Genomic DNA, 15,206 nt, shown 5'->3' with positions numbered 1-15,206 from the left:
TGGTTCCAAATGCTACTGCTTGAAAATCTGTTCCCTGAGCCCTTGTTGTTAATCAACTGGTACCACAATGTTTTTGACAGGAATGACGTAACCACAATTCAGAGTCTGGAGGACGCAATAAGTAAGGCTGGTAGTGAACGACCTCCATTATTCGTTGTTTGGGTTGGTGATTTTAACTCTTCATTGTGCAAATTTGGTGGTTCAAATGTGTGCGGTCTTGAGGATTTAAATAAACAACCTTTGATGCATTTTAAACACACGCCCCAGGGGGATGCCTTAAATAATATTATCGTTCTAAATGATTTATGTATGGTAGAGCCCTGGGTAGCCCCAGATATTTCGCCAATACCAACCTTTCACGGATCAAGAGGTGCAACAAGCACTATTGATTTTATTTTTGTGTCCAGTAACTTCCTGCTTTATGTCAATAGACTTGAGATAATAGCTAACGCTGCAAGCGACCATAACCCCTTAAAGCTATCTCTGTGTATTCCTGCTAGTGGGAAACACTCGGTCTGGGATCAGCCTATAAAATATAATAAGAATCAGGGCGTTACCATGAAGTGGGGTAAAATAGATGCTGTAGGTCTAGAGGCGAAGATCTTTAATGACTGTAAGACTGAAATCAACTTATGTCAAAAGTCAATATTAGACCCAGAAAAGGTTATTGGGAGCTTTGAAAAATTATGTGGGCATGTGGCTGAGTATCTCACAAAACCAGCAGGGAAAAAGAAAATAAAGTGCTACAGATGGTTCGACTCCGCATGCTCCGCCTCACATAAATCCCTAAAAGCGGCCCTAATGCAAAAACCAAGGAATAAAGACTTGGTAAGATCAACTAGGAAGGCCTATAAAGAGACTATCATAAAGAGGAAGCTGGAGTTAAAAAATTGTGCCTGGGAGGATTTAGAAAAGGCCTCTGAGCTAAAAGATAGTAGGCTCTTTTGGGACGTAGTAAATCGTCCCCTGTTTAAAAGTGATACCAAGGAAAGCATAGTGATGCAGGTTTCTGGTGAATCCTGGGAAGTTCACTTTGGTAAAATTTTGAATCCCAAGGGATTATCACCCTCGGATTTGTTGGATGACCCAGGAATTTTGGTAGTACCATCTACAGCTTCGCTTCTTAGCTCCTCGCTTACACTGGAGGAGGTTGAAGAAGCTCTGAGGAAAGGTACATCATTAAAAGCTCCGGGCCCTGATGCTGTTCCTTTGGACTTTTTCAAGCACAATATGGAAGCATGGGCCCCGTTGCTGTTAAATGTTTTCAGGGCTGTGATTGTTGGTAGCATTCCTGTATCATGGAAGAAGGCAGTGGTGGTGCCGATCTTTAAGAAGGGCGATAGGTGTGACCCCCGATGCTATCGACCTATATCCTTGATTGATGCATCATGTAAGTTATTAGGAAGGGTCATTTTGGCCAGACTGGAAACGTGGGCTGATTCTGTTGGTTTAATTGTGAACTCCCAGTATGGATTTAGAAGTGGGAAGGGGACGGTCGAACAGTGTTTAAATTTGGCGCTGATTATTGGCAAGTACATGAAGGCAAGGAATTCTGCAATTTACCTTGCCTTCATGGACTTGTCTAGCGCGTTTGACACTGTTTGCAGAAGTAAGCTATGGCAGATAATGGATAGTATGGGCTTTGAAGAACCGTTGGTTACGCTGCTCCGCAGATTGCATGCTGCAACATCCGTGGCCATAAGGTTTGGACCTGGAGGTGAAATAACAAAACCGATTCCCTCAACTGAGGGGGTCCGTCAAGGGTGCATTTTGGCACCTTTTTTATTCTTGGTGTATACAAATGGATTGGAGAAGTATTTGCTGGACCATTGTTGTGATTTTCCAAAGGTAAATGGTAGGAGTATCCCCATATTGTCATATGCAGATGACACTGTTTTAATGACCCTCACTGGAAATAGCATGCAGACATGCTTAGATGCTTTTAACACCTTCATGTTGGACCTTGACCTAAAGGTAAATTTTGCAAAATCCTTTGCTATGGTCTGTGGCCCAAAAGGGTCAAAATCTAGGAAATTTGTGGTGAATAACTTCACCATTGAAAAGGTGGATAACTTTAACTACCTTGGAAATCTCTTCAACAACAAATTAAGTTGGGCCCCATTAATGAAGACTCCAGTCCAGAGTACTACTCGCTCTATAGAAGGTCTTTTCCGTTTTTGTGGAAAGTTTGGTCAAAAACCTGTTGCGCATCTCAAAACCCTATATACATCTAAATGTCTATCTGTGGCCACCTATGGGGCAGGAGTATGGGGGACTGAGAATCCTTCAGTTATACAGGTGATGGAAAACAAATTTTTAAAACGGGTATTATTGATTCCATCGGGTTCATCAAACACCTTCTGCCACAATGAAATGGGAATGACCAAAGTGACTGATATTATCCGTCTGTCGCCTTTATTATTATGGTGCAAAATATGGTTATCTGACGACCTCCAACTTTCTAGAGAAATTCTTTTAGATTGTATGAGCCTGGATAATGTAAAACAGATTCCTTGGCTGTTATATGTTAGTGACATGTTGCATAAGATAGGTTTGGGCCATGTTTATGAAAATCCTGAAAACATTCAGGGAAACATAAAAACCCAAATTAAAGCATGTTATTGGAAATTCTTAGATACACCCAGTTTGGGAGGCCCAACAAGTTATGCATCTAAGGTTCAGCATCAGTTTTATTTAACTTTTTCGACTAATGTCCAATGGCGGTTTTATCTTACAAGGCTTAGGCTAAATACACTCCACTTCCTTTTTTGCCTTCCCTAAACAAGGGGGTTGGTGTGAGAGGCTACCCCCCTGTCCTTGTAATAATAGAGTCAGTCAAAGTACCATACACGTTGTCCTTTTTTGTTCTTTATACCAGGAACCTAGGATTAGATTCATTAAGCCTATCCTGAAGGGGCGGCAACCATGTACCTATAATGAAGGCTATGACTCTTTGTTGTCACTATCTTCTGTTGAAGTTTGTTGTGCTATGTTGAACTTCATACGAGTGTCGCTCCGGATTAGGAAACGTTATGGATAATCTAGTTTAGATCTGTAATCTCCCATTGGATTTTTTTTTTGTTTTTGTACTTATGCTGTATGACGGTCTCTCAACTAAAATTTTGTTTCTTTAATGGCTCATTTTAACCATGTATTTTATGCTTTTAATTTTGTGCTTTTATGATTCTCTGTATGAATCGAATAAAGATATTGACCACCACCCGCACCAACTGCCTGATCTCCTGGACCCACATCAACGACAACGACACCTCAAGATCATGAACACTGTCCACTCTGGATCCCCGGAAGACCCCTGCCCACACCACATCTTCAACAAAGCCAGCAGCACCATCGCTCCCCATCTCCGGAAAACCATCAACATCTCCTTCGAGACAGCGACCTTCCCGGAGAACTGGAAGCACGCAGAGATCAACGCCTTACTCAAGAAACCCAAGACGGACCCCAAGGACCTCAAGAACTTCAGACCCATCTCCCTGCTCCAGTTCCCGGCAAAGTTAATTGAAAAGGCCGTTAACAAACAACTGACGAGCTTCCTTGAGGAGAACACCATCCTGGACCCGTCCCAGTCTGGGTTCCGCAGCAACCACAGCCCCGAAACTGCCCTCATCGCCACCACCGATGACATCAGGTCCCTGCTAGACAACGGAGAAACCGCGGCCCTCATCCTTCTGGACCTGTCAGCCGCCTTTGACACGGTCTGCCACCGCACACTACAAACACGCCTCTACGACGCCGGAATCCAAGAGAAAGCCCTGGACTGGACCTCCTCCTTCCTCTCCGGCAGAACACAGAGCGTCCGCCTCCCCCCCCTTCCGCTCCGAAGCCACTATGATCATCTGCTGCGTACCCCAAGGCTCATCCCTCAGCCCAAAGTTGTTCAACGTCTACATGGCACCATTCGCCTACACCGCACAACGGCATGATCTCAACATCATCTCCTACGCCGACGACACCCAGCTGATCCTCTCCCTCACCAAAGACCCCCACACCGCCAAAACCAACCTCCACGAAGGAATGAAGGCCGTCGCCGACTGGATGAGGAACAGCCGACTGAAGCTGAACTCGAACAAGATGGAGGTCCCCATCCTCGGATCCACTCCCTCGGCCTGGGAGGACTCCTGGTGGCCGACTGCACTAGGAACACCCCCAACACCCACCGACCACGCACGCAACCTAGGGGTCATCCTCGACTCTACCCTCTCCATGACAGAGCAGGTCAACGCCGTCTCCTCCTCCTGCTTCAACACCCTCCGCATGCTTCGCAGGATCTTCAAGTGGCTCCCCATCGAAACAAGAAGGACGGTCACCCAGGCCCTTGTCAGCAGTAGACTGGACTACGGAAACGCACTCTACGTAGGAGCCCCAGCCAAACTCCTGAAACGGCTTCAACGCATCCAGAGCGCCTCCGTATGCCTGATCCTCGACATCCCTCGCCGCAGCCACATCACACCCTACCTGAGAGACCTACACAGGCTCCCTGTCAACAAGAGGATAACCTTCAAACTCCTCACCCACGCACACAAGGCACTCCACAATACCGAACCAATGTACCTCAACAGCCGACTCAGCCTCTACACCCCCACCCGCCAGCTCCGCTCCGCAGACCACTCCCTCGCCACCGTCCCACGCATCCGAAGAGTGTCTTCTCCCACCAGCCGCCAAGACATGGAACACCCTCCCCATCGGCCTGCGGCAGACCGAAGGCCTTATGACCTTCAGAAGACTTCTCAAGACCTGGCTCTCCGAACAGTAGCAGCTCACCCCCCCCCCCCAGCACCTTGAGACCCTCGTGGGTATGTAGTGCGCTCTACAAATGCCATGATTGATTGATTGATATTGATATCTATAGTCTTTAATGTGATATCTGCATGCTTTTATATATCTACCTTCTCATATGTAAAATCTGCATTTTTTGATTTTAGGTCTACTTTTGCTCATATACAAGCACTTGCATCAACGTTTTTTGCGAGCGCAAACGGTGCGATTCGCAAAATTCAGCAGTTTGCGCCCGCAAAAAGGCCTTTTGCGATGCATCAATGTGTAAGGCACTCGCAACTTAAGAAATCACAATTTATTGCGATTTTTTAAATTGCGATTGCATTTAAGGAATCGCAATTTGCGATTCGTTAAATGCAATGCATGTATCCCGTAGAAATAGCGAATTCGCTATTTGGGGCCACAAAATACAGAGCAATTACTTTGGTCTGTATTTTGCAAAAACCTTTTAGTGCATTTTTCAAGGTTTCAGGTTACACGCACACGTGCCCTTGGGGCATGTGTGTGCGCAACATGGGTGCACATCACAATTTCAGGGGTGTAACAGGGTGTCATTTTGACAACTTTGCACCCTTGAAATTGCATGCGCAATTTGCGAATACCTATTGGTACTCGCAAATGGCGCATGCAATTTCCCATTCAATCCTATGGGCTTGTAGGCCCGTAGGAATGAATGGGAAGCCATTCCTTAATTGCGAGTCACAATTTGTGAGTCGCAATTAAGGAATGTTTAGAAATCGCTATTTTAATAGCGATTTCTACATGCATAGGCTTTTGAGAGTCCCTAATTGCGATTCCGTAATAATCGCAATTAAGGACTCGCAAAAGCCTACTTTGATGCATGTGCCTCATAATGCCCACAATCTTTAATGTGATATCTGCACATAGTGACGTTATATCTGTGCTCACTAATGTAATACATGTACGCATAGCCATAGTCTTTAATCTGATATCTGCAGACTTTTACATCTGCACTCTATGATGAGATACCTTTACTTTCATCGATACTTCCTTCTCTAATATATTTGCAGATTTTGATTTGATACCTACACCCACTCCTGTACATCTATAATAAATGTCAATTCTGCACATATTTAAACTGTATGAAATACTCACACTCATGCAGTGGTATAACCCCACATTTTCATGATTTCTGCCCTCTGTAAAGTGGTATCAGTAAAGGTTCGTGTATTTATACTCTCTGATGAGAAATCTGCCCTCTTTGGGTTCATTTCCACACTAGCTCTTGTGACATCTCCAATTATTTACTTATGTACACTCACTAGTGCGGCAGACATTCATATACTATGTGGAGCCATCCTCCGCAGTGACCACCATCACAGTGTGAGGGAACCTGAAGCGTGGCAGCGCCATGATTTCCCTGCACCGGCTTTAGAGCTCTGGACACATAGACTGTGCTTGGGTTCCACACACCATCTCTACATTCCCTCATTTTATCTTCATGACAGCAGGTTCCTGCCTACAGCCTGCACTGAACCCCAGTGCTAAATCAACCATCAATTCAGGGTCTGCTTTACTGAAGACAGAAGGAGGATGGAACTGAGGTGTGTAAATGCCTGAGATATAGTGCCACTGAGAATAAAAGCTCATAAAAGAAGAACCAAAAGAAGGAAAATAGAATTTGGCATTCTCCCCCAGGCAAAATATTTCAGGAATGTGGGTGGGATTGCACTTAACAAGATGGCCTACTAAGTTAAATGCTTGCCCCTAAAGCAGGAGGTAATCTGTATGCCACAAGTCCAAGTCTTGCTGACTCAGCCATTCTTTCTTCCAAGGTAGAGCAATTGTGAAAAGGGTAGGTAATTTACTGAACCTATAAGTGTCAGAAGTGCAGTATGAAATGCTAAAAACATTTTATAATATTTGTTTCATAATCCTATGAGGTGCAACCCTACCCTAGATAGGCGTCAGAAGGAACAATGGGTGGGGATCTGGATCTCCAATATGTTGGTGTCCAAAATCTCTTTACAATAACATGTAAGACAAACAGCAAAATCCTAGAATGGACATTAAATTCAGCATCTAAGGAAGTGGAAAACATCTGTGTGGGGAGGGAGAGTGAAAGGGAAGTGATAGGAGCAAAGGTAGTTGGTAAGAGGGCTCCGAAAGAAGAAAAGGGAAGAGATGGCTCTTTTGGGACGAGTTAAGAAAAAAAGACGAATAGTCGGGATCAGTAGGAAAATTAGACTAAGGAAAAGGGGTCAACGGTCAATATAGGGTTTAAACAAGTGACTTTCTAAATTTCTGCAAAATTGAACAAGGCCTTCAAAGTTTCCTTCAGGTAAGGAGTTCTAGGAACATGGAGCTGCACCTGAGAAAGACTGGGTGCAGCTGAGAGGGATTTTAACTTCTTGGTTTCAAGCCTGACAATCAGTTTTCTCATGTAGCTTTCAGATCACCCCTCGATTTTCAGGAAAGCTCACAAGTAGGCTGGTTTTTGAGTGTGAATGGATCTGAATATATGTAGAAATTTAAAGTTGAAAAGGACAATTTTTAAAGTTGAGCCCGGAAATAAGATACCAACTGTGAGAAGTTGGCCTGGTATATGCTGTCCGCTAATTAAAGTGGGCACCTTGTACCATTTCAAATGACCCTTATTGATGATTTGGTTATAGACAACCTTTATTGAAAGCTATCCTAGTGGTAGCTATGGAGAGCAGCCTTCAGGCTAAGTCTTGAAGGAATGTAAAGCAGCTTGGTTTACCAGATTATAACCTCCTGAATGACCAAATGAAAGGAGAACCACACAAGGAATACATAAAATATATGTATTTATTACTAAACACTCTCTACTACTCTCTTTATGAGATTAGAGAACAAAGCACACAATATTAAATCACTAGAACAACAGTAAATAGCACAATACACTGTAGGCTCCAGGGGTAGACCAAACCATATACTAAGAAAGTGGTATAACAACCCCGACTTGACTAGACACAGTGCCTAGAGCACGTAGAATCGCTGGGACCCCAAGGAACCACCCAAGGTAGTGACACAGGGGACTAACTGAGGATGGGTGCAATGTGAGAACACAGGCTCGAGCTCCGTACAACTCTCTAAGAAAGTCGCGGTTGGAAGTTTAAAGATTAAGGACACTTCGGAGAGGACTTCAAGGAAACCCTTTGGAACATTGAAGGTTCTAAGGCCAGCACCCTTGAGAGTACTGAGGTACCCGTGTTAACTATCCCAGAGGAGCCGGGTGTATAGGGGTAAAGTCGTGTCGGAAACGCTCGTTGATTTCAATGGCGTGATGCGAAGAAATGCTGAGCCGGGAAGATGAAAAGTGTCCGGTGTGATACAAGCCTGGATCGGAGCTCAGAAGAACCTGAAATCAGAGGGGAGAGAGTCTGGGTCACTTCACAGTGACCAGGGGCACGATAGACGAATGCCCATCAATGTCGGGTGATTCAGGTGAGAATAGGTGAAGCTTGACTCTGCAGCAATGGGGACCAGGAGACGTCGATAATGACCAAAGTCCCAAGGTGAGCTGTCCCACAAAGGATGTTGAGTGCTGGGGGGTCAGTGTTCGGATTAAACACCAACAAGCCTTGGCAACTGCAACCCACGCGGGCAGAGGAAAGATGCTTTGGTGAGGACCAGCAAGGACCTGGGGATTCTCCAAGCTATGGAGAGTCATGGCACGTCTGGAGCAACCAGGAAAGCCCACTGTAAGTCAAAGTTACCTTCACAGGGACCCACAGGTCGACGGACCAGGGATCGCGAAGGGACCTCGAGCTGAATCACAAAATACCAGCCCACGGAACACTTGTGGAGTGTAGGCCGGAAATCTTGAGTGGAAATACTGCTCGGGTCAGGACTACAAGTAGCCGAAAGCACAGCCCCAGGGGTCGCCCAAAAAAGGCATATGCTGCTGCAAATGTACTCGGTGCACAGGGGTTCAGGTTGCACGGTTCCCACAAGGGATACGGGCCTCAGATTTGCTGAGAGCACAGATCAACCTCAGAGACCTTGGGAACCCACCTCCTGTGTTGCAGAAATCCTCGGAGTCCTCAGGAGCTTCGGAGATGCAAATGGGTCAGATGCGTTTTAGGTGCCTGCCTTGCAGGGGAGTAACTCCTTTACTCCGAGGGAGATTCTTCAGTCATCCAGCGTCGTGCAAATCGTCGAAGTACTTGGTTTCTGTAGCAGAGTTTAGTCCATGTAAAATCTAAAGTCCTGTAGTCAGGGGTTCCTACTTTATACCCAAGGAAGGGGTGGGACAAACTCTGGGGACCCATCTATGGAAGGGTCAGAACAGAGGGGTGGCTACACCCATGTCCTTTGTCCAGTTTCACGCCAAAGCAGGAGCTGATGGATCCTGCAACTGGTTTGAGCTGGACTATGCACAGGGACACCAAATATGCCCCTAGTGCAGACATCAAAGCACTCTCAGAGTGCACCCATCCACCCACCCAGCCCCAATACACTAAAGCCTGTCTGGGAGGTGGTCACACCTCCCTGTGACAGGAACCCTATTGTCAAGCCTTCCCCTGCCAGAGTTTCGTCCAGCAGCCGGAGGGGTCTTTCAGCAGCTCATTCGTTCGAAACGGAATCTTTGTGATTAGAAACTGTACAGGAGTCGCGACGAAAGACTGCTGGGAATGACCCACCTGGTACCAGGTGAAATTTCAAAATTGTTCTTGGTGGTCTGAGGCTGAAGCACTCACAAGGTTCCAAGATATGTCATATATACATAGTGATCCCTACTGTTTACATGATGAGTTTGTTGCAGGTCTGGGTTTTTATTTACAGATTCACATTACAATTATTGGTTTACAATTATTCTGAATAAATCATTGAATATGACCTAAAATCATAATGTGGTTATTGTATTTCCAGTCCTTGGTAGAGATCCATATTAGAGCTGCCTCAGGCTGTCAAAATATATAAATGACTATGTAACAAATGTTACCGATGTATAAACTTCAAGCTTATGTAGTTCCTTCTGATAACTTGTGGGATACAACTTTGTGTTAGAAACTATTTATGGCTAGAGATTAAGGGCCAGATGTACAAAGCCATTTTACAGGTGTAGAGCCCACAGTTTTCAAAATTACAAGGTTTGTGACGACAAAACAGTTTTTTAATGTTCTGAACCCTTTTTGCGTTTTGTTAACAGATTATCAAGTCACAAAATGGATTTAGAATGGCATAAGGAATCGCATGTTTACAATGTCCCTTGTAAATAGCAATTTGTTATGGTATTTATCAGTGTTTTGAGAGTGAAATCTGGTTATAAAACACTGAAAAGTTGCATAGTTTCTTGGAGGAAATCTGACTGCTTTTTTTAAAAAAAAGATTCACTTTGGTTAAATGTGATCACAGAAATGGTGATCTCCAGGCCCCGTTAAGCTAACATCCCTGTGATGGTATCCAACCATAGCGAGTCACAATTTGCAACCTACCCCATGAAAATTGATCAGGTAGGTTAGAGTTGAGATTTTGTGAAGTGACCTAATAATTCATAGGTCAGTTCATAAAATTATTTTCCATCCGCAAAAAGTCAGTGCACAGTTTATGATCACTTTTTGCAAATGGACATTTTGCCTCCGATCCAGAAAATAGAATGAAAAACAAAGCATAACAAGTGTGTCTATACACAAGTATTTAAATGTAACATATATATAAAAAGAAAAATGTAATCTAGAGATACTCATTCCTACATTCATTAATTGGTGTTACAACGAATCCTTGTTACCAAATTAAGGTGATAATATAATAGTGATAGTAGATTGCTTTTAAAATGTCATTGTGAACATGTCTGAGATGAAAATGTAAAACTTTGTGTTATTTTCTGAAATGCATTAAGCCCTATGACAGAGCTGATGTTGATCAAATACACCGCTGGGTTTCTCTTGCTTCCTAGTCTGCTGTATACAAATGGCAGGACCTTGGGTAGTGGGATCTTCTTTGACCCCCCCCCCCCCCCCCAACATTTGCGCATTTCCTGTTCTGGGCTCTGCGGACGGCTTGCAAGTTGTAGTTTTGGTTGGTCTCCCTAAAACCTGCCTTTGGTTGAGGTAGACTGAACTTGTGTGGCCCCCCAGGCCACTTCATTTAGCTCCACCTGCTGGTGACTGGCTATGGGCCATCACAGCTTGTTTACTTGAGATTTTGCAGAATTTTGGGTCACTCTCTTGTCTGCATTCTCTTTTCCTTCACAGTAGTGGCCAAGCGAGCTGTGTAGAGGACCTGCCCCATCTGGAGGACAGCATCTCTGGCTGGAAGCCCGGTCTTTACTATGGGGCTGATGACCAGTGCAAAATCGCCTTCGGGAGCTTGGCCGTGGCCTGCACTTTCACCAGAAATGACTTGGTACCTGTGGGAGTCTATCTACAGAATCATTTATTTACGTCATATGTCTTTATATTTGTAGAGAGCTGCCTGTCATATCTTAGCTGCTTCGGCACTTTGGGGAACCATTTATTACAGTAGTCAAATATGGGTTGCATTAGCAATGTCTTTTACAACCATGAAATTCTTTTATTTTATGGTTCTTCATTTATTTCTCCATCTTTCCTCTCTCTCTGCACACTTAGTCTCTCACCTTTTGTATGCTTGAATCCTTTCGTCCTTTCATTCCTCTTTTCTCTTAATCATCACTCTCCCATGATTTTATTTCTACTTTCTTCTTCCTTCTGTCCTCTCTCTTTCCCTCCCTTCCTTTCCTTCTCTTTCTATCTCGCTCATCCTTCCTCCTTTCTTCCCTTCCTCCATCCTTCCCATCTTCTCTGTCTCCCTCATTTCTTTCCTCTTTCCTTTTCCCTTCCTTGATACTCTCATTCTTTCTCTTCTGCCATCTGTGGAAGTGGTTAAGCTTTTCACAAAGAGCCAGAGGTGTCTATGTTTGTATTCTGGCTCTCTGCTGACAACATGTGTGAGTTTGGGCAGGTTGCTCCAGCTCAGTTAGCAGCACCTGGTTTAGAAGCCTTGAATTTGACTTCTTTGATGCTGCACTGTTATATCCTGCTGATTTCAGTGCTTTTTTGTGACTTGCAGGACATATGTGGAGTGCTGTCCTGCCACAGCAACGTCAACGACAAGACCAGCTGCACCCGGCTTCTTGTTCCTCTTCTGGATGGGACTGAGTGTGGCTCTGACAAGGTAAAGCCCCTAAAGAACCTTTATGGCATCTGGTGCTATCCTGTGTATTAGAATCTTAGGAGTATCAGCGTGTAAAGGCACAGTGTTCATGAGGTTCTGTGAAGAATGTCGAACTTTTACGCTTTCCTCACATTTATGTGAAAATTATGATTTTTACAGCAATTTGTATCACAAACTCTAAACTTGATGAGAAAAATTGAGGCAAACCTTTGCCATTGACCATAGGTAAAGGAAGCAAAGGATTAACTTGCAGCAAAATGTCTATATATGTTTTCTATCTTGGTTGGGTTTACTTACAGTGAAGTTCTTTTGCAGTGCTCAGAAAAACTTTACACGAGCAGAGGCGAACTTAAACCGGGACGAAAGTGTATAGATGGTGAAAATTGGGAACTTCGCTGGCAAAAATAAAACTTTGTGCACTCCTAGACAGAGGATATCCAGGCAGATTTTCTTGACCCTGGGAGTAGCTTGGTGTCCCGCCAGCCCCTGCTCTGCTGTTCCAAGCAGGATGGCGAGCGAAATAGAGTCACACTCGTGTAGAGATTCTTAAAACAGTTACTGCTACATCAGTTATAAGAAAAATGGGCCTGGAGTAGTATTCCCATTCACAAACCATGAAATTGCACTATGCGTGAATGGTTTGCGAATACGAATCCAATTTGCAATATGTACTAATATGTTGTGTCGCAAATTGTACATTCGGTGGGGCTCCTTTGCATCATGGTACATGCAGTCCACAATTTGCGCTACAACACTGTCAGCACTACAGTCAACACTAAGAGGAACGTTCGCTCCTCTTAGTGTTGACTGTACTGTTGACACTACTGTCAACACTGAGGGGAGTGCAAATTCTGGACTGCATGTACCATGATGCAAAGGAGAAAACATTTCTGGGATATGATGTAGTGTCCGGCCACACCCTTTTCCCTGCCCAGTCTGATTTTCATGACCCTCTCTACCATTTATCACACGTTCCTAATGTTCCTTTTTGTAAAAATCGGGTTCCAGCCCATTGATTACACTTCATCCGGCTCGAGCCGGAGAGTACGGCCCGGGTGCGGAGAGTACGGCCCAAGTCGGAGATTCTGGCTTGACTGCGGACGTAAAGCTACAACTCGTCAAGGACCTCTGTGAACGCCAAACGCCGTAAAGTTAGACTTTTGTCTCAGATTGTCTTAGTGAATCGGGCCCTCGGAGTTTAATGTTTGCAGTGCACCTGGATGCCTGAGTGCTGTGCATGCAATTTGTGAGTTTAATGTTTGCAGTGTACATGGATGCCTGAGTGCTGTGCATGCAATTTGTGAGTTTAATGTTTGCAGTCTATATGGATGCCTGAGTGCTGTGTATGCAATTTGTGAGTTTAATGTTTGCAGTCTATATGGATGCCTGAGTGCTGTGTATGCAATTTGTGAGTTTAATGTTTGCAGTGTACCTGGATGCCTGAGTGCTGTGCATGCAATTTGTGAGTTTAATGTTTGCAGTGTACCTGAATGCCTGAGTGCTGTGTATGCAATTTGTGAGTTTAATGTTTACAGTCTATATGGATTTGCTGCACTGAGCTCATGGTGCATATAATGCAGTGTTAACAGAATGCATGGATGGCTGCACGAACACATGATGCACGCAGGGCAGCGTTTATAATCTGTGAATTTAAAGGTCTACAGTCCACATAGATTGCTGCACCAAGCTCATGATGCATATAGTGAAGTGTTTTTAATCTGTAAATGTAATGTTTATAGTCTATATGGATGTCTTAGTGCTGTGTTTACAATCTTTAAGTTTAATGTTTAAAGTTTACATGAATGACCGAGTGCAGTGTTTACAATCTCTGAGTTTAATGTTCACAGTCTGCATAGATGGCTGCACTAAGCGCAGGGCAGTGTTTACAAACTATGAATTTACTGTTTACAGGGATGGCTGCACTAAGCACATGATACGTTCACTTCAGAGTTTACATTCTGTGAGTTTAATGTTTACAGTCTACATGGGTGACTAAATGCAGTGTTTATAATCTGTGAGGTTAATGTTTACTGTCTGCATGGACGGTTGCTTGCACTAAGTACGATACATATAGTGCAATGTTTACAATCTGTGAGTATAAATGTACAAAGCCCTAATTTTGGAGGACCGAATTTTATGTGTGACAATTATCACATACAGTAAAAACAGACACTGAGGTAAATGGAAGTTATTGTATGCGATGATTACCTAATACAAGTTTTGCTTCAAAAATGGGGGCATAACATACTGATTTTGGTGCTCACCTCACCACAATCCTCATCTGCTGGTATTTACAGGGCTTTTTACCCCCAATAAATGTTGACAGTTGTGACCTGACGAAATGTATCAAGCAGATATGGTTTGTAAGAATCAGTGTTACTGGCTGAGGGGGGAGAAACACTACTCAAGCAGCAACCACAATTCTTCTCAGGGTGAAACACAAATAAATCCCAAATTAACCTGTGCTCAGCATTCTGGTAGCTTGGCACAAAAGTAGTCAGCTTGACTTAGAGGAAATGTGTAAAGTATTTATGTAGGACTACAAACAGCAATTAAGTGAAAATACACACAAGACAAATTGCACAGCAATTTAGAAAAATACATTGTATGATACTAAAATGACAAAGCTCCAATCAGTAGAACTGGAGATAAATAAAAATAGTGCTTAAAAGAACAAAGTGCAAACTGGAGTTATCTGGTCACGCGGGCCCAGTCCCTCAAATCCATGTTGAGGAGCGTGCGAGGTACCGCTTCGAGGATGCATCAAGCAGCAGCGGTTCCAAAGGGGGTTGCGGGATTGTGATGCAAGGTCCTGCATTGCGCAGAGGTGGTTCCATGGGACTGCAATACTAGGTATTACAGCAAGGATGCATTGTGCAACGGCACTTCCAAAGAGTGGCGGGGTCTTGCATTGATGGTTCCGATGTGCAGCTGCGAGGCAATGCATTGTGCTGCATTGGTTTTGCTCCAAACACCACAGCATGGCTAGCCGAACTCCTTCAGGCCCACTTCCAAGGGTCCAGGACTGGGTTGGCACCAATTTAGGGGAGCAAGACTCACAGCAGACAGAGTCCAGGCACTGGTTCAAGGTGGTTGGACCCTTTGATTAGGAGGCCGGTCAGCTAGCCCTCGAAATCACTGTGGTGGTCTTGGGTTCAAGATGCAGGTCCAGTCCTTCTCACTCAGAGAAGCAGGGCAGCTGAGCAGCATTCCTTCTTGCATCAGAGCAGCACAGCAGTCCTTCTGAGTCTTCCACAGGTCCAGAGTTGTACTGAAGAGCTGGG

At 44.3% G+C, this 15,206-nt stretch overlaps 1 protein-coding gene across 2 annotated transcripts in view; it reads left to right on the top strand.

The window, feature by feature from the left end:
* The window catches only part of ADAMTS13 (ADAM metallopeptidase with thrombospondin type 1 motif 13), a 255,971-nt gene that overhangs the window by 72,599 nt on the left and 168,166 nt on the right, over positions 1-15,206 (top strand). For both annotated transcript variants that reach the window (XM_085613864.1, XM_085613863.1), the window contains exons 8-9: positions 10,983-11,133; positions 11,818-11,922. In XM_085613864.1, the coding sequence (XP_085469990.1) occupies positions 10,983-11,133; positions 11,818-11,922 (256 nt within the window). The remainder of the gene's footprint in view (positions 1-10,982; positions 11,134-11,817; positions 11,923-15,206) is intronic.

This window comes from Triturus cristatus, chromosome 1_2 (assembly GCF_964204655.1).
Source record: "Triturus cristatus chromosome 1_2, aTriCri1.1, whole genome shotgun sequence".
NCBI classification, from domain to species: Eukaryota; Metazoa; Chordata; class Amphibia; order Caudata; family Salamandridae; genus Triturus; species Triturus cristatus.
Note: the sequence above shows the minus strand (reverse complement) of the source record. Positions and strands in the feature narration are given on the sequence as shown.